The following is a 22018-nucleotide window of genomic DNA, read 5'->3' on the forward strand; positions in this document are numbered from 1 at the left end:
AAGAGAAGGAAACTACACTCCACACATACATGCACAAACACTTACATTTGTAAATTTTTTTTAACTTAACGCTCTGTTCTGTACATCTTTCCCTGCTGCACAGATCTCTCCATGGTGACCAACTGTTTAGCTGAACCTTCCTCTGCTGCAGTAGATTCGTAACAGGTCTGCGATGGGCACCATTGTAGTTTGTTCATTCATGGTGATCATCTTAGCAGTGCCCATAGCTAGAAAGACTGAGTTCATCACATGCGTGATCAACATGACCAAACTCTTCCAGAGGTGTCCGTGTCCTCAGCAACCTTCAGTGCCTATACTGGTCATTGTGGTGTTGGGTGAAAGTGAGGTCTTATCTGAATTGATGTTTTTATCACTAAAGTAGCAAAAGCTTTTGTTTTCTGCATTTCTTCTGTTGTGAAGGTCCCTACTGGGCTTCTGAAGCTCAGCCAGAGGTCACCGAGCTTCCTGCCTGACCCCAAGGCTGGGCTGACCTCTTACATGCTGACTTCCCTGCTTTAAGGCACTGGCTTCCAGGCCTACCCCTCACTCCACTGTGAGCGGTTCAGATGGACCTCCCTGAGGCACAGCTGGGGCCTGGAGCTGGGGCCTGGGCTGATGTGCATGGGTGCCTAGGACACATGTCAAGAATTAGAGGAAATGAGTGTGTGTGACCAGCTGGGAGGACATGCCCCTGCGCTCCTTCTGCCTTTGGTAGTGTGGCTCATGTCTGCATGCCCTACTGAGGGCAGCAAGGGCCCCAGAGGAGAGAGCTCCTGCCTGAGAGCTGGGCTCCAGACCCAGGAGGACCCCTGTCCTCAGCATACACTGCCTGTGTGGGGTGGCTGCTGCATGGGTGGGCGACACCTTGCAAGAGGAGTGAGCTCAAAGAAAGCAGCTCACTTCATGCAGGGCATGAAGGACCAGAGGTGGTCCTGGACAAATCTCTTTAACTTCTGCTTCCCTGGTTCTACAATGCTGTGGGGATTCCCACCAGTAGGGGGAGAGCGGAAAGGGCTGTGGGAGAGCATGGCCCTGGACCAGCCACAACTGGGGGGTGTCTTTGCATGGGCTGCTCACCCACGGGGCAAGTTCCCTGCCCTGCAGCAAGGTTCTAGGCCCAGCTTCAGTAGGCCAACACCAAGACCGCAGTTGCACACACTGGCCACGAGGAGGCACTGCAGTTCCAATAAAGCATTTCTGGGTGGAGGTGGCACCTGAGGCCCTATGCCCAGATGACCAGTTCTAGAAGTTTGGTTGAAGGCCACACCTAGGAAGACTTGCCAATCAAGCAGTTATTCGGCCCTACTATGCGCCTGCCATTGTCCCTTCTCTACTGGGGGCACAGAGATGAGTTAGGAGGATCCGCCCTTTGCCTGTCCTCTTTCCCAGTACTTGCACACTGCCGGCTCATTTCTGCCCCTCAAAACTCTCCCAGGGTGGACAAACTGAGGGTTGATAAGACACCCATCTAATGTCACCAGCACTGATTGGCAGGGCTGAGGCCTCAGCTGCCTCCCTTACTGGAGACCTCAGGGAATGCCTTCTGCCTCCAGCTATGCTGCACACAGTAGGTATGCAGGAACACCTGACTCACTTGCAGATGACTGCCCTCTGTAAAAGCTCCCTGGGACACCCCTGCCTCTTATCTTGCTGGAGCTGTTCCTTATGGCTGGCCTGTCTGTCATCGCTAGTCTGAGTTCTTCCTGGGGATTCTTCCACACAGGCAGGCACAACAGCCCTCCTTGGCCACCCCAGCTCAGACACGCGTTCTCTGGGTTCTTCCCACATGGGGAGGGGCTTCCTCTTGGTCCAGAAAAAGGACTTCCAGGAACCAAGGAAGGAAAAGGGATTAACACATAGCGTTCCAGACCACCAGGAACTGTGCTTTGTACTCTACAAGGTCCTAGAGCATCTGCTGTGCCACCACCATGGACAAAACACCCCATTTTACAGCCCCAGAAACTGAGGTCAGAGGAGGTAAAAGGCAGAGCTGAGGTTTGAACACTGGGCCCTCCTGGGGCGAGTGCCTTGTGGGATGGGGCCAAGAGGAAGGGAAGCAAGTTGGGAGGTACAGGAGAATAGCTCCTCTCAGTTGCCTCTGGAGAAGCCCTACAGCATTCCTCCGTCATGGTGTCTCTGTAAGGCTGCCCCAAGTGGAAGATCAGCATCATTGACCATTGGGGACCTCAAGTGTGGACCCACGTTCTGTTTCAGGACCATGAACTCGAGTACTTCTAGGCAAATGGGCACATCTGCAACTTAATTCTTAAGCTGTTCAGAAAAAAAAAATGTGTCTGTGTACATATACACCTGTCAGCGTACACATACATCCACGTGGGGAGCCCTCAAGAAAGACTGGGGACATCAGTGAATATGGCACAGTGTCAGTGTGAAGGGGGTGTACTCCTAACTTCTAAATCTGAAATTCCGTCAAAATGGACAGGTTTTAAAATCAAAAGTGTATGACCCATGGGAGGAGTGGCCTCTTCCCTCTGTGGGGCAGGACTGAACTCATCAGGCCAGGGCCTGTCTGGAGTGTGATCAGAGGCCCACACCATCCAGTCTCATTCTAAACAGGCAGGTTTACTCGAGGTCATCAGAACCCAAGGCCAGCACCAGCTTCAGAACAAACCTTGAGCCCCCAGCCCTTCAGAAACCCCCATACCACAGAAAAAGCTGGAAATTCTTAGGGACTGAGAGATTCCTTTAGCAGTATTTCTTGGACCTGTAGGACGTGTAAATTTGTGAGTCACTGCCAAGCTGCTGTTGGAGCTAAAAAGTAAAAAAGACTGATTTTTGGGTCTATAATCATTTTAATTTTCCCACCACTGGTCCAAATGAATAAGGTTTCCTTGTAACAAAAAAAAGTGGTTACAGAGAAAACCCATCCTCCCAGTCTCTGTCCTGGCTTTTGCTCCATTCTGTCCTGGCCCAGGGCCCCCAAGCTCTCTGTACCTGGAATGCATCTTTCTTGGTCTCTCCCACTCTGTCACCTGTCTCATTTCATTTATTCATCCACTGAGCGCTGCTTCAGTGCCCCTCTTAGGAGCCATGGTCTCATGGAGGGGGCAGGCAGGTAACACACATGGTCAAGTGGCCCAGGATTCCAGGGCAGGAGCACTGTGTCCTACCTGAATACAGCAGGTTCCATAGGAAGAAGCAGACGATGCTCTTTCCTGTGGGAAAGGTCAGGAGGCTCTTGAGAACCAAAGGGGTCTTGGCAAGTCGTGTTGCATTTTGTGGTAAAACAACACCACCCCAGCCCAGCCTCCAACTGTGCCTGTCCTAAGCTACCAATCAAGGAGCCAGAGACTGATGGGGCCAGGTAGAGGGAACCAAGAATGTCAGGAACAACAATTGGTGTGGTCCCTTGTATTTGTGTGGTGCCCACCTACCATCTTTCTTGACTTCTGCAGGCCCCCAGGAGTCGTGAGTATTACTCTGCGAGTAATATTGTGGTACAGAGAAATTTATTAACTTCTGAAGATCACACAGCTGGCAGGGGCCAAGCTGGGGTCCACCGGATGGCCCAGCCCCAAGGCCATGGCCTCTAGGGGAGGTGCTGTGTCATCCCTCATACCCAAATGCACTCTTGAGGGAACCCAGACAGTCTTTACCTTGTGCTGGGGACAGAAGAAAGCCATAGGAGCAATTTCTGTCTCAGAGGACTAATGTGAACCGAGCTGCAGGGTCCCCAACAGAAGCCCATTTGTGACCAGACACCTGGAGGTCACCTCCTGATGCTGAGGTGTGAGTAGGTTCTCTCCTCCATCAGGGACTCTGACAACCCTGGTTTGCTCCTCCAGGACACCGGAAGTTTCCTAGTTTCCATGTCCAGGACCCAGCCCATGTCTCAAAACCCAAGCTCTGCCTCCTGGCTCACTGCCAAGACATGGATGAATTAGACTGGAACCCATGCTTCCCGCTTCCAACTCTGCAGTGTGTCTGCCCTTGTCCCCTCCACCTCCCCCAAACTGTGTAGTCCCAGGCAGGTCCCTAAACATCTGTCACTTGATCCCCTAAGCCTGTGTTTCCCCTAGGTGACAGGAAGAAAGCCGGTGTCAACACCTCCTCAGGGACACTGTGATGTTGCTTTTGGTTCCAAGGCAGAAGCATAAATCCTGCACAAGGCCGGCAAATGGGTGAGAGGCCTTTGGAGTAGGATGGGCCTGGGTGTGGCTCCTGATTCTGCTACTTCTTTGCTCATTTGTCACTTTCCACTCATTCAGTGTATCTGAAGTGCCAGCTACAAGATGGCAAAATGCCAGGTGGCAGAAGCACAAAGCCCCTACCGCAAAGGCTCGCCTCAGGGAGAGAGGAGGTGGGTAGGGGCAGGGTGGAGGGCTAGCAGGGCACCTCCCCTGGACTGGGGGTGGGGGGTGTGTCATGTGGTCGCAGGGTGACTCCAGGGCTCCGTACAGGGATCTGAGGCAGCTGTATGGGTGCAGAGGCTGCTTAGCCTTTTCCACAAGCCGAGAACACCAGCTTTCTCCATTAGAGAAATGGAGGAGGCTACAGGAGAGCCTAAGGAGGCTTCCACACAAGCCTGTAGCTCTGTCACCAAAGCCATCCCTGCAAGACTGCCCTTTGTCTGCCTCGGGTTCCTTACTTGTAAAGTGAGGCTGAGATCGTCCACATCCCAGATGGTGGCAAGGTGAGAAGCAGGCAGAGACCATGGATGGACGTCCTCTGCCTCCCTGCCCCACTGCCATCCTGAAATCCTCCAGGACATGTTGGTATGACTAGAATGTGCAGATAAGCTAGGCCCACAGCTGCTGGAGCCAAGGCAAAGTCCCTCAGCCTGAAGGTGTCACAGCCCCTCCTCAATCCTTCCTACACGTTTTTTCTTCAGTCACATTTGCTGCCTGGGTGATGTCTATGAATCATGAACCTCTGCCCAAAATGGCTCCCAGGATCCCCATCCAACCAGGGCCCATTTTATATATGTATAACAAAGGCTGTAAATGGGTGAAACATTTGAAGCCCCTGTAAAAACCAACATTGAATGTACTGCAATGACCTTTAAACAGAGCTGGGCATGGTGGCTCATGCCTGTAACCCCAGCGCACAAGAGGCTGAGTCAGGAGGATTGAGAGTTTGAGGCCAGCCTGGGCTACATAGTGAGACCCTGTCTCAAAACAAACAAACAAACAAACAAAAACCAACTCGAAATAAGCTTTAAAGAGTGAATTCTTGCAGCCTCCATCATCACGCAGGCCATCAGACTGCCCTCACCAAGGTATCTTACCAGGCTCTCTCCTTCCCCTCACCTTGTCTGGTGTCTGACACTCAAAGTAGGCAAATTTCTCAGCCTACAGAAGTTCTGCATCCTCCTGGAAGGAATTTGCTTCTTTCACCAAAATCCAGGGTTTGCTTTCTCAAATACATTCGAAGCTAAAGAGTCACTGACAAACTAGAACAGCAGAAAGATGTTCCTTCCCTCGGCCAGAAGGAAAAAGTAATGGCCAGATTGACAGAAAGTCTGTGACTTAATTTTCTGGGGTTAATAAGGATGGAAAAGACCATTCATTCAATGTTCCCTTCAAAGAAATCCCACATTCGTAACTACGCAATGATTAAACTTTCTGAAGGATATTTACATCTAAGCTTTTGGTTAGAGCTCCTAAGGAAATGGCTGGGATTTGGGGGAGGAGGGTCCAAGTGTTTTGCTATCCCCTGTCATAGGTATTGCTGAAATTTGCACATTGAATGTTCCCCAAAGGCCTGTGTGTTAAAGGCTTGTCCACAGGGTGGTGCTGTTGGGAGCTGGTGGAACTTTGAGGACATGGGGACTAGTAAGAGGGTCCTTAGGCATTGGATGTGTGCTTTGAAGGAGATTGTGAGACTCCAGCTCTTTCCTCTCTTTGCTCCCTGCTTCAGATGTAAGTGGTTTTGCTCTGCCATGTGCTCCAACCATGAGGTACTGTTCATTGACTGGAACCTCCAAAACCATGAGTCAAAATAGAGCTTTTTTTTTTCTTTATAAGCTCACTACCTTAGGCATTTTGTTACAGTGACAGAAAAATGCCTAACACTATATAAATATGAATGATATTTAATATTTCAAAATTCACAGTTAATATGTTGGTTGAAAATAGTTCTTGATTGACTTCTGTTCTTTCAGACTACAAAAGACTTCAACCCCCTGCCTGCTTCAGAATGTATCATGTGTTTATTCTATCAAGCAAGCCTTAACCCACAGCAGATGTGACACAAGCCCCTTCTTTTCAACCTGTTAAAGCAGTTATGGGGGGAATCAATCTGAAATGGTGAGAACATACTTTGGGTAACTCAAAAGTGGGTTTTCTGAAATTTTCTCTAGAGGGAATGAGTCCTGTGGGACTCATGTAAAGTGAGGGCCCAGGTCAGGCAATGCTTCTCCAATCCAGCTTCTTACCAGGGATGATGCTGAGCAAAGGAGGGGACCCGCTCAGAGCAGGGGTTTGGGTGGCCCCTCCTCCCTCACCCATGGGAGCTTACCCCACACAGGCCCTGGACTGGCCTAGTCTGCATCTGAATGTGGCCCAGGAGGAAGGAGGGAGTTGGGGTTGGGGTCTGGGTGGCATGGTATGTGGTCACTCTTTCAGTGCACGAAGGGACGATTGCATGGCAGACTCTGTGCCACCAATCCCTCCCAGGTGCACCCACTCCACAGTTTGCAGAGCTCCCTCAGGTGCTGTTTGTGTCTTATAGCCATCGTGCAGCCCCATGGGTGGAGGTATGGAGAAGACTTTGACTTCAGCAAATCTGGTGTGAGGCACAGTGGGACCCCCTGGGGGAGGTTCCTGCCCCCTCTGAGTCTCGCCTTCCTCATCTGTAAGTGGGGTACTGTTTCCCAAGAAGTTGGAGTAGAAAATCTGGCTCTCCTTAAGTGCAGAGGGCAGATAGGGCTGAGAAGAGTGCAGGCTCCCCACTTTCCCCCAGCCTGATTCCTTGTTTCCAGGCTGTTCCGATGCAGACAAACATTAACACGACCACCGCTGCTCTTGGGGACCTCCAGATCTGAAGCTTTGGATGAGGTGAGCAGAGAGAAATGACATTCTCAAGGGGAGGGGAGGAAGGAATGCCCAAATCATGATGCCTGGAGACAGAGCTGCAGGGAGATGTGGGGTGTGGGGTGCGAGAGGCCTGGGGATCCCTTCTTCCCTTCCAGCCCTCCTACCCATGTGCTCTGCAGACAGCTCGCCCCCTCCCTTCCACTGCTCATCCATATCTTAAAAGATGATGCGCATCTTCAACTGTGCAGAGCAGATACTGTAATGATAGCTTCCCTTTCCAGTCTTACTCATCCCAGTCAACAGGAACTGGGTGTCCCAGTCTCCAAGTGACCAACATAGTCGGGGTTCCACAAATCATTATCAATGGGAACAGCTAACTTTCCTGGCATTTGCTCTGTCCCGGGAACTGTTCTAGGCTCTTTATCTATCTTAACCTTATTTGGGCCTCACCATTTTCCTAAAAGGTAAGACACTACTTTGATCCCCACTTTACAGATAAGGAAACTGAGGCAAAGAGATCAATTATTTTGCTCAAGGCCAGCCAGCTGTTTGGAATGCAATCTATTTCCAGGGCTACTACTGGCCTTCCCAGACCAAAGGCTTCAGCAGCCTGTGGAGCCCAATTGTGGGGTGAGCAGTGTTTCTATCATTTGGAAGAACACCAGGAATCATGTCTGCTACATCCCTTAGCACTGGGCTGGGAGAGTAGGCTTCAGCAGCCCCTGTTTAACCACCTGGGCTGGGGAATTATGGGGTGAGGGAGCAGGGGACAGCTGCTACCCTTTAGTCCTCTCTCCTGTTCCCCTCCTATCCAGTCCCTAGAGCCTGAGACCCTGGCAATACTGCCAGGAATGACTGGTCAGGGGACAGGAAGCTGCAAGTGGCTCTTACAGAAATCAAGTGGAAATGCCCAAGATACAAACAGAGCTGACAGCATGGAGTCTATGGAGTGGACAGCAGGCTTTCTTCCTAGGGATCCTTTCAGTTCCACTGGGGAAAGGGTTCTGGAATTGTCTTAATGAGCAGAGTGGTACAGATTTGGGTGTCTCGGTGGTGGGTGTGTGGGCCCCAGAAGCACATGAGAATTCTACAAAGGCCTTGTCCCCATAGGATGATCCGCCGAGGGGTCCTAGGGACTCCCAAATAGCCAGGAGCCTAGCCAGAGGGTGGGTGGCTCTGGAGTCAGGACCTAGGGCTCAGCCCTCCAGCCCTTCTCACTCACTCTGGTTCCTGGAAAATAAATGTGTTCCTGAGCTTATATTTGTGCCTTGTCTGACACTGACCTGCCTGCAAGAAGATGGGAAGGGTGACCTACAAGTGTCTCCTTGCACTATGCAGTCCTGAACCGCACATAAGACGGCTATGTTGGGAACATGCAACAGCATAGCAAGCCCAGGAGGAAACTCTCAAATACACGGTCAATTGGTCTTCAAGAAGGGCCTCCAGACCACCCAGTGGAAGAAGGACAGTCTTTTCTACACATGGCAGTGGGGAAACGAGATGTCCACATGCAGACGAATGGAACTGGAGCCTTACCTTATGGCATATCCAAAAATTAACTCAAAATTGGATCAAAGATCAAACTGAAGAGCCCAAACAATAAAGCATGTAGGAGGAAACAGAACATTGTGACACTGGCATTCTCAATTTGATTTCTTGGATGCAACACCAAAAACGGGAATAAAGGAAAAAAATTGATAAACAGGACTTTGTCAAAATTAAAAAACTTTTGTACATCAAAGAACACTATCCAGAGAGGGAAATATAGCCCACAGGATGAGAGTATGTATGATATTTATAAATCATGTATCAAATAAAAGATTATTATCCAAAATATATAAAGAATTTCTAGCCAGGTGTGGTGGTTCATGCCTGTAATCCTAGTACTATTTCGTGGGTACAGTTTCTGTTTGTGATGATGAAAAGTTCTGGAAGTAGACAGAGGTGATGACTACACCACATTGTGCCTGTACTTAATGGTACTGGACTGTGCACTTAAAATGTAAATTTTATGTTATGTATATTTTTCTACAAGAGGAAATCCACCCCTAATTGAAATGAAGATTTTGAAGTTGTTTTAAACGGTCACATCAAGCAGCACCAAGTCCTTGGCCTGGGCTTGCCTCTCCCTGCTCTCTTGGGTCCTCCAGTGGCTCCCCAAACCCTCTACAGATAACAGTGGGCCCTCTAGGCTGGGCTCCTGCCTTCTCAGGCGCACCTCACTGAGTCCACCATGCTCACGTGCCCACGCTTGCTCTGTGTCCCTTCCTGACCCAAAGTCTTGGTTCCTGCTGTTTCCTGAGACTAGAGGACCACTTCTGGCTCCTTCAGCTCCAAGTCAAGTCAACCTCCAAGGGCCACTTCAAATGTCTTTACTTGGAAGCCCCAGACCATTGGCACCTTGCTGGGGATTTCTGCCTTGTCAGGCTCATCCTGACGAGGCTGTCAGCTCCAAGGGAATGAGCTTATTCTAGGATTTACCCAATGCCTGACAAGGATGAGGAGGAACTGGGGCCAGGCCTTTCCCAGGGCAGTGCTCAAGCCTCAGTTGTGCCCAGTTCCCTCTCTGACAAGGAAGGAGGGAGCCCTTCTATGTCTCTGTCCACACCAACCCCCAAAGTGCCTGGCTGTCTATACTAACAGCCACCACCCCTGAGTGCTGACATCCCCAGCTCAGGTCTCAATGTGTCCATGGTCTCCTCTAGCCCTGTGGGATGGAGACGTTATCATTCTTCATTTACAGATGAGGGGACTGTCCCCTGAGAAGGCCAGAGTTCCTAAGTGCTGGGTGAGGATTCACTTCCTGGCAGCGGGGCATCAGAGTCTGTGCTCAGAGCCACTCCTGATGTGTGTTCCTTATCTGTCACTGCCTCACGCTGAGCCTTGGATTGGATCTGTAAAGTGGGGACATAATTCCTTCTACAGAGTCTTGCAGTGAGAAGAGGATCCTTGATGCTCACGGGCTGCAAGTGCTGGAAGCCAGAGGCAGGGAACAGTGACATGGGACACAGGCCTTCCAGCAGGCAGCCTGGCAGGAACCCAGGTGCTTGGGGTGGTGGGCTATGAGGCCAGGGTGCCATCCAGGTCCAAACAGAAGACTGCTTCCCTTGTGTGGGTATGAGGGTGGGTGTCTCAGAACCCCTGGGAGGGGGTTACATAGATGGGATTTCAAGGGAGGAGCTCAGATCTAGGGCAGACAGCAAGAGGAAACAGGCACCCAGAATGGGGTTACAGGAGGAGGGAGCTGGAACGAATAGTGCTGTGCTATCTGCAAGGTGTAAGAGGCTGGGATGGGGAGTGCTCACCCGACTAGAGATGGCCCTAGGGACTATGGCAGCCAGACTCCAGACCTGAGACCAAGAGGAGCAGTGGAGGAAATGGGGCTCTTCCAGTTGCCAGAGTCTGAGAGCACCAAGGCTTGTGCAAAACACAGCCATCCAAGACCTCCCTGCCCCCTCCCCCCACCGTGATCACAGGAACCCCAGGGAAGAGAAAGTATTTTCCACCAGAGTGCAAAATAATGACAAGGTAGGTTGTCAACCTAGGCTTCTGCTCGAAGGACAGAGGAAGGAAGGGAGGATGGAAAGATTTACAGTGCTTCTAGAACCTTCATACCTCATGTCATTCACTCATTCATTCATTCACTCACTCAACAACAAAGGAATTGAGCACTTACTGTGTATACTAGGCCCTGCTCCAGGCTCTGGGGAAACAGTTTGAAAGAAAACAGACAAAACCTCCTGCAGCTCTGCTGTCCAGGAGGAAGGTGTTTCCCATTGCTTGGTCCCCCAGACACTACTCAGCTTCACCCTGCTTGGCCAGCAGCGATATAGTTAGTCCCCATACTGGCACAGGTGAAGAAGCCATGTCCAAAGTCAGAGTCATGTCTAGAACACCATTTGCCAGGTGGCAAAGCCTACCCTTGACCCAGCATCCCTCTCGACATCCCCAGATATAATGGGAAAAGCTCTCTGGGGTCATGTTTGAAAGACTCCCTGTCTTTCACATCCATATTGTCTAGGATTAGAGTGACTTCAAGTCTAATTAGGAGCATTGAAAAAAAAAAAAAAAAGGAAGCCTTTTAGGTTCTTGGAATCCTTGGCCACTAAGAACTCACTTCTTTCTACCTGTCCCAGCTCTAACAAGTTCCCCTCCTCTTTGAGTCTCAATTTTCACCTGTGAAATAGGGTCAGTGACACTATCCGTCTTGTAGGGTTGTGTTGGAAATGCTTCCTGGCATCCAGTACCTCCCTTTGCACCCATTATGACCCCTGTTCTGCAGATAGGATGACTAAGGCAAGGAGCTAGGTAAGGCACGCCAGACTCTTACCCTTCAGCCAGTTGGCCCAAGCTTCTCTTCTCTAGGTACAATGAATTGGGTGGGGTGGTGGAGACCTCCAAGGTCTCTTGAGGGTCCCACCCCCCTCTCTTGGTCCCTTGGTCTCAGGCCTGGAATATCACAGTAGCCTATCGCCTAAGACACCATCAAGTCCCAATTCAAGGGCTTTGCAAATAGGAAGCTCTTTGGGGGTCCCAGGGGACCTGGGCAGCAGACAGGCTTGCCTTTCCAGTCTGAAGGTGAGCTCCTTTCTTGAAGGTCAAGGAGTTGTAGTTGTCCCAGCTCAGTGCTGGGATTGGACAGGATATGAATGTTCCCATGTGGCCAACTGGTGAGGTAAAAACCATGGCCAGGTAGAACCCTTTACATCAGGGAGGCTTCTACATCCTGGAGGCTTCCAAAGTCCCCATCCCCACTCTAAAACCTGACTAGGGGCTTGGGAGTACAGCTCAGTGACAGAGCACTTGCCTAGCATTGCATGAAGTCCTGGGTTTCACCCCCAGCACCACTGAATGAATGAATGAATGAATGGATAAATGAATAAATAAATAAACAAGAAAGATGTGATCATACCCACACTACCACCATCTGTAATCCCCTAGCACCCTCACGAGGGGAGGGCCAAAGAACTCAGTGTAGGACTATGGATTCTGGTGCAGACAACTTCAGCCCAGGCTTACGCCCTCCTCCTGTTCCAACAGTCCTTTGTGACAAATGAAGACACTGAGTGACAACAGACAGTGACAATAAATAGACTGGTATGACAAAAGCCATTGGGCACCTAGATCTCATAATCTGCAAAGAAAGTGTGGAGGAAGAAAAGAAGGTGCCTGAAAAAGCCTCAAACTCCCGAGTCCTCCCCTTACTGGGTGAGGCTTCCCCACCTGGAGCCCTGGTTGAGAGGGGGTGGTGGCTTAGGAGCTACAGGACCCTGGGGTGTCTTTCCTGCACATAACCAGGTGAGCCAGCCTTCTCAGTCTGGCCTGAGGGAAGTGCTGGCTCCAGGGAAGGGCAGTTGTTAGGTAACTTGTCTGAGGGTCTCTGCCTCTGGCCCAGAAGGCCAAGGCCACATCCAGCACTTCTGCAAACCCTCAACAAGGCTTGCTTGGTGACAGGCAAAGTTTGGTGAGCCATGAGCAATCAGTCATCTCAGGCCCCTCCTCTGTAAAACAAAACATGTCAGTGGCTTCTTTGAACAAGGGGTGGGACCCCAGCATGACCCACTGTATGTGTTTTGGGGTACCAGGGCTCCTAGATGCCACCATGACCCCTAGCAGATGAAAGTGATCTGAGAGAGGAGGAGGCTGGTCATGTGGTCTTAGGTAAATCTCCCCCACCATGTGATTTCCTGCCCTTAGAAAAGAAAACCAACCCTGGAGAGCCAGGTGGAGAGCTGGAGTCTAGCCTGGCCATCTCGATCTATGTGGGACAAATCCCTGAAAAACCCCAGCAATTCCCTGTTGCCCCTCTAATTCCCCAGGGCTCATAGTGGGATCTGCCACCACCCCACAATGACAGAGAAGGGAGAGAAGACAGAGCTGGGATTGGAGGCAACTGCCCTATTTGATGCAAAGAGAGAGTGCGACTCACTGGAAAGGTTGCAGGGGAGGGGAAGAGAGTGGGTGAGCAGACCCGACTTTCCCTAACCCCTGGTACCTCCCCACCCAGCAGTGAAAGGAGGTGAATTTAGCAGTGGGTTCCTGCCCTCCCAAGAACCTGGCCGTGGGACACAATTCTCCTTGGGCTTCAGTTTGTTCATCTCCTAAATGGATTCAGCAATGTATAGAAAAATGGTGGAAGGCTGGTTTCTCTTCCACAGCAAGCCACACAAGACAAAGAGGACATCCCAGAGCTGGGAGGCAGGGGAAAGCCTTCCTGCATTCAGGAGGGCTGAATGGACTGTGTCTGTGGATCCTGGAGGATTCTGGAGACCCTGCCTACCCTATTGTGAGTCAGACTCCCTGGGGAGTTGCAAACACAGCTGGAAGACCCCAGGTTGGAGACACAAGGGGCTTAGTCACTCTCTCCCTGGGTGCAACTCTGGAGGAGAAGCTAAGCTACACACTGACCTGGAGGGGTCTTGGGAGCCACACACAGGCGCTCACCCTCGTACCCATGCGTGCACACACAAGGTGGTCACATACTGGGAGACTTGAACATCCTCTATGCAGGACTGCACACAAGTTAATACAAGTGTACCTGAAAACGGACAGCAGCACCCAGTGAGTATGGGCGGGCACATGTCTGCCCACAATCACGCTCTTGTGTGACCCACAAACTCATGAACTTAAACTAACATGCTACAGTCACACAGCCAAAGGTACTGGGATCCACTCACAGGAACGCCAAACCATGCTGGAGACAACACTCTGGATGACACACACCCATTCTTCATGCATCCTTTCAGCCAGGGAACATTGGTTAAGTCCAACTGTACACACCTGGAAGGATACTCTAGCAAAGAGATTGTTTTCCAAGGAGAAGGTCCAGCCAACAGTTGGTGCTCAATAAATGCAGAGATTGGGAAGCTAAGTGGAAACAGTGGACAAGGGCAGCCTGGGAGAAGCCAGGAACTCCAGAGACTCTGGGTTGCCTGGTCCCCTGTGATCTCAAAACCACCTCCGTGTGTGCACATCCCAGTACTGAACCGAGAACCTGCATTCAACAGCAGCCTTCCAAGACTGTCAGCCCAGATTGTCGCTATCAGACTCCTGTCCACTCATGACCTGTTTCCCTTCCAGGAAGCCTTTCTTTCCACTGTACCTACTATGATTTCTCCCCAACAAAAACGTGTAAGGGAGCCAGGAGGGAAGGAGGTGAAGCCAATCTGGAGCCAGCACAGACACCCCAAGAAGCCCTTTGGACATGAGAGAAATTCCCGACTTTCTCCAAAGGACTTCTCCAAAGGCCACACAGGGAATGGAGAACGTGAAGACCCAGGAATTGCACCCTGATGCGCGCACCCTGCCCCACCACGCGAGGGCCAAGCCCGCCATTAGTCGCAGCTCAAACGTTCCACAGCCTCTGGACCTTCTCAGTCACAGTAGCCCACAGACAACCAGCTGGTCCGATTAGACCTGGGTTACAAGGTCTCGTGCTTTAGGAAGCACGTGGAGCCGACATCCACGCTCCGTGGTTCTCTATTCAGGATAAGAATTCTCTCCTAGACAATCTGCTTTAAGAAACCGATGAACCCCGCGTGGGCTCCCTCTCGGTGCCCAACGCGCGGCAGCACCCGCGCCGGCACAGGCATCTCTATGGTCCCAAGTACATGCGGCCGCGCGGTCGCAGGGAAAGATGGCTACCGTGGGCAGAGGTGTCTTTTATCCCCCGCTGTTATCTTCCAGTTACCCTTCCCCTTCAAAAGGGCACCCTGGTGTGGCAGTGATCCTGCCAGCTGCCTCTCAAGTCAGAAACTGAAGCCGCTGGGGCATCCCGGCGTCACCATCCTACCCGAGCCATTCCCTCCTCTGAGCTCCCCTTTGCGGGATTCTCTTCCTCTAAGTAAGTCTAGCCTTAACTCCTTTTCTATTCCTCCCTCTCCTTCTTGGTGCTGGCGGGTGTGGGTTGGGGTGAAGTGAGTCTTTTCTATCGGCAAGAGAGTCTGGTGCGACTGGGTGTCCTGGACGCAGCGGAGGCTTCTATGTACCACTGAATTTTGTCAATCTTTCTGGGGAGACTGGCTTGGGGCAGCCTGACAGTTGCTGCCTCCAGGCTCTTCTGCACCTCTGAACTGGGGTGCGCCTCTGGAGGGGCGATCCCCGGAGGCCACCAGTAACTGATCTCAGAGAAGAAACCGCCGATCCCTGCTGTGGCTGGGCTTGCTGGCCATGAGTGAGGAGATTCCTAGACCCCCAAGGGCCTCTTCTCCCTTGTCTAGTGGCGCCGCAGCCCAAGCAGCCATGGCCTTGTAATGCCTTAGGGTGGGGACACCCTTAGCTTCCACTCTGGATTCGCTGGACGGGATAATCACTCAGAGGGGTCTAAGCACTGATGGTTTCCAAACTGATGACTCCTCGTTTCCTCCATGACGGGAGCGCAAAGCCGCTTACCATTCCTGGAACCGCGCGGCTGCAGGCGCACGTGGCCAGGTGTCGCGCTCCGCAGGCGAGGTCCCGACACTATAGAGCACTCTCACTGCTCCACCCCAAATGGTGTCTGGGCCTACGCGCTTCGGCTTCCAGAACAGAGGTCTTCTGGGCAGAGATCGCTAATGCGCTGGGGCCCGGAGCCCTCCCTCCTAGCACTCTCCCCTGCCTGTCGATGCATTGAGAAGCGCAGGCTAGGGCGCGGCCTCCCTGCTCGCCATCCCGTGCCCACAGAGCCGCGGGGCTCGGCCAGCTACGCCTTGCTCTCCCAAGCCTGCTGCCTGGAGCCCTGGGTTCCAGGGGCCAGCGGAGAAGCCCCAACCCAGGTCAAGCGCGCCAGATGCTCAACTTCTCTCACGCCCCGCAGCAGCAGAGGCCGGTATCTTCCCGTTTCCTGTTTCAACCGACCTTGCAAACAAAGCCGCAAACCAAACCTTGGAGAAGAAAGGGAAAGTTTGCACGTCCCCGGAAAAGTGCGCCCAGCTGGTCTTTGAAACTGAAGCCCTCGGGGACCTTGGGGAGATTTTAGGTAGGATATTTTTACTTAATTTTCCTCCTGAGGACCCAAACTGCATCTCGAAATCGCAGGCTCCGGGCTTCGATCGCTCCGGGATAATCTGGCGATGACCATCCCTCCCCGGCTCTTGGAATAACGGCAAACGCCCCGGCGTGTAAGGTCATCCTTCCCAAGAAACACTACCGTGAGAAAAAGCGGTCCCGGGCGCTCCGAAATATTTCCTGGAATTTCCTTAAAACAGTTTACAAAAATGGTTTTTCCTCTAAAGTTTCCGTGCACATATTCAACACGTAAATAGTCCTTACCTTGATCCAGGTGGTAGTTATACCAACGGAGACGTTCCTAAAAAATCTTCGAAGAGCTTGTACCCCACTTTATGTAAATTATAAAAAGATTTCTGCAAGTCAATTGATTGAAAATAATACTAGGCTTTTAACCCAAGCCTTCTGTTCCTGTAGTGAAGAACGTGTGTGTTAGGTCAAATTGTTTGAGCAGGCTGGTAGTTACGGAAATTAACAAGGGAAAAAGAAAAGCATCTTCCTTTTCCCTGGAAAACTGACCGGGGTTGCTGGCTTCACGACCAGCCTTCAGCGTCCAGGTTCGAGTTTTCCCTGATTTTCTTACAATCACCCAAAACTCCCTCCGTGTCTCCCAGTCTTTTGGGGTTTCTCTCCAAAAAAAAAAAAAAACTTCGTTCTTTGGCTAAATTCAAATATGACCCTGGCGGAGTTTACACATTTGATGGTGTGTGGATTGTGTCGGTGTGGGGGAAATAAATATCTCTAGCACTTAAACATTGAGTCTACTTCGAAAAAAATCAGGACGCACCCCTCGGCGGCGCCTCAAGGGGCTCCGGCCCGGCCCGGTGTCCCTGATCCGGGCGCTGAGAGCGCTGCCTTCCGAGCGGGTGGATGTGGAGGTAGGAATCTGCTCGCAGCGAAAACCTGCCGCACCAAATCGAAAGCGAAAGAGGAGGTGGTAGGGCCGCTCCCCGCAGCCGCACCGCACCGGCCGCACCCGCAAGGCCCGTTAGGCCGGCGGCGACTCCCGCGGAGGGTTTGGAGGCGACGCGCCGCAGTTCCCATCGCGGGGACAAGGAGGCTCTTCCTTCGCACCGCAGGGAAACGTCGGTCTTCAACCAGGCGCAGCTGGAGCAGCCCAAGTGGCCCGCCCTGAGCTCGGGCTGACACTTGGAGACGCCGGAGTGGGGGACAAGGAGCTCGACCAGGTCCCGGGTGCGCTATGCAAGGGATAGGTGGGGTTCTTTCGTTAAAACGCCAGTGTCCCTGCACTAGAGGGAAAGGTCTCGGATGGGGTAAGGACGCCTGCAGCCACGAAGAGTTTCTCTCTCCTCTTTAGGCAACACAGAAAAGATCAGGTCCAGAGAGTTCCCTGTCCGCACTCCCTCGGCTTGGTCCTGCTGCGGCCCCCAGGCTCGCACCTTCCTCCCGATGTGCGCCTGGGTGATGGTAGTGGTACTAAAACCCAGGCATCAGGGCCTCCCCTCCAATCGGAACTGTTCTGAGGCCGGGACCCCCAAAGCTGGGATGAGTTGTGAGGTCTAACCGAACTGTGCTGGGGATCCATATCAGCCAAGGCCAGGCCCAGGGCCAAGGGCGACTCTACCTCTGCCTAGTCTTTTCCCAAGCTCCAGGGAACATCCTAGGATTTCCCCTCAAACCCCATTCCCTCCCCCCTCTTTGAATACACACTCTCAGAATTGTTGTCAGTGTGTGCCTCGGTTTCCCTGCTTGCTGGCAGATTGGAGAACCATCTCCAGAGGCCCTCCTCCTAGCTACCTCTGTAGAAGGTCAGAGCCTTGCCTCTGTCTCTCAATGTGCCCAATCCCTTTCTCATAAGGATCAGAAATCCCCTGGGTGCCGGGGAAACTCAGTTGCTGACAGGAGAAAGGACAGAGAAATTTGTCCTCGGTCAGCTTTGCCCTGAGCAGCAGGCCAGTTGGGTTCTGTCAGGGTTAGGGACTGCCTTTTCTCCCGATCTGTAGCTTACGACTTTGCCAGAGCAAAGCAGCAGCAGGAGCCTGCCCAGCACACTCAGAATTGGCCACTCCAAATCACAGAGATGGAAGGGATGGAAATGTGGCAGAGGGAGCTCCCTGGGGAACATTTACGACCCAGTGAGGCCTTTCTATTACTGCCCAGACACCAATAAGGAAATGGGAGTTTAGTGCTCTCTGTCGGGTCACACTGTAGGTTAGGGGCAGCCCAGGTCAAGTAGCTGATCCTTTCCCTCAACCCTCGATGGCTAAAGCAAGTATTGGAAGGGCCAGACTGGCCTCTAGGACCTAGCAGGGCAGGAGGGACCCAGCTCCTCCCTCTGGCCCCGAGGACATCTCACCAGGAGCTTGGGAGCTACCTGGCTCTTTTCTCCAGTAATATCTCTGCTTCCTCGGAGGCCTCACTGGGAATTGCTTTAACATATGAAAATGCAGTACAATGGGAGCGATAACACCCAAGCCCTTGGCTTTCAACTGTGACTCTCGGGGGTCCCCCAGTCTGGGACCTGTTCTCATCTAATAGTTGGGATGACATACCTGGCTTCCTGGCCCTGGGTATAGAAGGACAACCTTTATGGAGTTATGGGTGTCTTCAGTCTGAGTCCCTGACCTCATTTCAGTGGAGGTGGAGAGAAAAGGGGGAGGAGGAGAAAAAAGGTGGAGGTGGGAAAAGACTTCCAGAGCTTTCAGAACCTGCTTTGTGGGTTTGGGAATGTGTGACTTGTTTGAGGCCACACAAGTTTGTACCTGGTGTGACCATGTTAAATCATAAAGAGGTGTGTGTGTGTGTGTGTGTGTGTGTGTGTGTGTAGAACTTAAGTGTAGATATGACTGTATGAATATTTGTGTGTCCAAAACCTATGAGAACCTATGAACTTGTTCTAAGCCTGTGACAGCAAGTTTGATATAAGAAAGTATGTGTTTTCCTAAGGTCATTCCAGCCACCAAGCCCTCCACCATGTTCCACCTCTGTCCCCAGGCCTAGTGCCTGGACATCCAGCCAAATTCATTGCCCTGTCAAGGACCAGCTCATCTCACTAGGGACCTGCCTGAAGGCCAAGGCCAGGGGGGAGAGTGTGCACCCAGGGCTCCTGGCCGAAGAAGGTACCTCTCCTACTTCCAGTTTGGGGCTGGGGGAACCACTGCCCCCAATCCCAGATTCTGTGGAGGAAGGAAAGGCCTAACCTCTTGACAGGCTCTCTCCACTGCAGTGGTTGCTGCGCTCTGAGGACCCAGGCCTGCGCCCTGCCATGACGTTCAAGGGGGCTTGGAGGTCATTTAGGCCAGCTCCCTCGGGTTCCCTGTGGGGCCAAATCAGGATCTGGACCCTTCCCTCTTCCCCAAGCCCAGCGCTGTCGCGTTCTCCTTGGCTTCCTGCTTTCCCGCCCCGTCGGTCGTAAACCATTGTTTCCAGGCCGGCTTCTTCCAGAGACCGCCGGGGAAGAAGAGCCGAGAACCCTGGCTGGCCAGCGTTCCCTCTGCGAGCGGAGCTTCGGGCCTAGGACTCGGGTTTTCTGGGTCCCCGGCTTCCCGAGCCGCACTTGTGTCGCAGCGCTGAGCCGCGGGGCCCGATGCTCGCCCGGCGGACCGCTCTCGGGCCCACGGCCGGGCTCGCACCTGCGACACTCTTACCTGTGGCGCGGCGCAAGGAGCCTCCAGGCTGGCGTGGGCGAGTCCTAGGCAGCCCCGCGCCCCGCGCCCCCGCGCTGCGCCGCGGCTCCTTCTAGCCGCACGCCGGGAGCCGGGGCGAAGCTTCCCACCCCTCGGGCAGCGCAAAAGCGAGCGGTTTTGGGCAGACGGCGAAGACACCGGGAAAAATGGCAAGAGCGCTCTGTGACCTGGGCCAAGGGATCCCTTGACCCCCTGGAAGCAGTCGATCCTCATTTTCCGACCCAGAGTCACCCACCGCTCGCCCTGAGCTCCCCAAGCCCTCCCACTTCTGCCTTCCACAAGTCGAGTGGGTTTCTGGGGTGCCGAAACCGCGGACCCCGAAGTCCTCAGCCCCCGATGACCCGCACGTGCACTCACCGTAGCAGGGGACCTGCAAGGCCGCGTTGTGGCCGCTGCTGCCTTCCTGGAGTTTGAGGTTGCCGTCCGGGGGTGTCTTGCAGGCGCCCCGCTGCAAGTACAGATGCGGTTGCTGCGCGGGCGGCTGCGGCGGCGGCGGCGGCTGGGGCTGCGGGGTCGGAGGCTGGGGCTGGAACTTGTTAAAGGAGCCCCGCGCCCCGGCGCCACTCTCCAAGGGTGCAGCCAGGTCCTGCTGCCCGGCGCCGTAGCGGGCCCGGCTCTTGGCGTCCCCGAATCCCTGCCCTTTGGCTGCGGCCGTCAGGAAAGTTGTGCCGAACTTGTCCCCGCCAGGGAATCCCCTAAAAGGCGATGAACCTTCCCGGCTCTGCGACACCGGGCTGTAGTAGGCGTCCATGGCAGCGGCCGGCGACTCGCAGTAAGAGACGCAAGTCTCAGCATTCATGCCTGGCCTGCGCCGGCGACGGGCGGGGGCGCGGGCGAGGGCGCGAGGACGCCACCGCGCGCCTTGGCCCAGAGTTTGGAGAGGCGAGGAGGCGGTGGTACTGCTCTCCACGCCCGCCTGGCCTGCTCGCTGTCTCCCTCCTCCCTCCCCTCCCTCTCTTCCCCTCCACGCCTCCCTGAATCTCTCTCTCTCTCTCTCTCTCTCTCTCTCTCTCTCTCTCTCCCTCTTCCTCTCTCTCTCCTATCTCTCTCCCTCTCCCTCCCTCCCCACAGCTGGCCCGGGAAAGACCAAGAGCTGTAAAAAGATTCAGATGTTTCGAAAAGTTGACCAGATCTCCGAAACCCTCTTAAGGTTTTGAGACAGGAAAAAAAAAGTGATTTTTTTTTTCTCTGACTTGCTCCTTCCTGCGCCCCTCCTTTTTCCCCTCCTCTCTCCCTACTCTCCTTCCATCCTCCTTGCCCCTCCTTTTCTCTCTTAAGGAGATGCACCGGAGAACCTTTGGATTCTAGGCAGGGGTTTGCTGGTGCTAGGACCCCCAGGGCTCCCGACTCTTGGCTGAGAATGGGCGCTGGGTTAGAACTTTGGCCTAGGGTGGGGGGAATGAAAATTTTAATGACAGGTTAAAAAAGAGAAAGAAAACAACCTTAACAGGTTTTGACATTCAGAGTCGGAGGGAGTACAGGCAGAGTGGTTTGGGTGCCGGGCTGGAACTTGGTGGCACGTCTTCTGGTATCTTTTCCTTGGTTTCCAATCTGGGCTCCCAATTCCTGGTTTCTCCTTGAAATCCTCTCTCTCTCTCTCTCTCTCTCACACACACACACACACACACACACACACACACACACACGCGCGCGCGCGCGCGCGCGCGCGCTGTTGTCATCCTGTATGTGGCCACTTTCTTGTCTTGTTAACTATTTATCTGCCCTGTAAGGGCGCTGGGCTGGGGTGTTGGGGTGTCTGTGTTCCATCACCCCCTGCGGGGACCCTCTAGAGTACTGCTCACTTCTCCTTCCTCCAGGCCCAGCCTACTGGGTTTTCTGGCAGGCCAGGGTGAGAGTAAGGAGTCCCCAGACCTCTGGTCTTGCCTGATTGTTGGTCTGTCACCTGCAATTGCTAGGGGTGAGGGTGAGGAAGTTTCCAGTCTCCCTGGCCTCATTGCCCCCACTGTAAAACAAAAAGCTTGGATTTTTTGTTTTTGTTTTTCTTTGAAACAGGGTCTCACTAGGTAGCCCAAGCTGGCCTCGAACTGATGATCCTCCTACCTCCACCTCTGGAGTGCTGGGATTACAGGAGTGATGAGCTGTGATTTTCCTCTGGGCTGCTGGACCCCTGGACCACCACACAGCACGGGAAAAGAACTTCTACTGCCTGCCAAGCCCCTTCCACATGGTTAAGCATCAACTGCATCTCACAACAGTAAGTGGTAAAGATTGGGGTCTCCAATTTTCCAATGAGCAAACCAAAGCTCAGCGAGGTGGAGACACCTGGCTGAGGTCATACAGTGAGACCTCCTTGGAACCCATGCAGAAACCCTCCATGGGAGGGTGGAGCCAACAAAAACTCAAAGAGAAAATAGATCTCCAGCTGAG

General features: G+C 53.0%; 1 protein-coding gene across 1 annotated transcript in view; it reads right to left on the reverse strand.

Moving 5' to 3' along the window:
- Positions 1 to 20450, reverse strand: part of Alx4 (ALX homeobox 4) — a 40440-nt gene extending 19990 nt beyond the window's left edge. Inside the window, exon 1 of the mRNA XM_020163708.2 lies at positions 19988 to 20450. Within this exon, the coding sequence (XP_020019297.1) occupies positions 19988 to 20429 (442 nt within the window). The 5' untranslated portion in view covers positions 20430 to 20450. The remainder of the gene's footprint in view (positions 1 to 19987) is intronic.
- Between the last annotated feature and the right edge of the window lie 1568 nt (positions 20451 to 22018).

Source organism: Castor canadensis, chromosome 1 (genome assembly GCF_047511655.1).
Source record: "Castor canadensis chromosome 1, mCasCan1.hap1v2, whole genome shotgun sequence".
Lineage (NCBI taxonomy): Eukaryota > Metazoa > Chordata > Mammalia > Rodentia > Castoridae > Castor > Castor canadensis.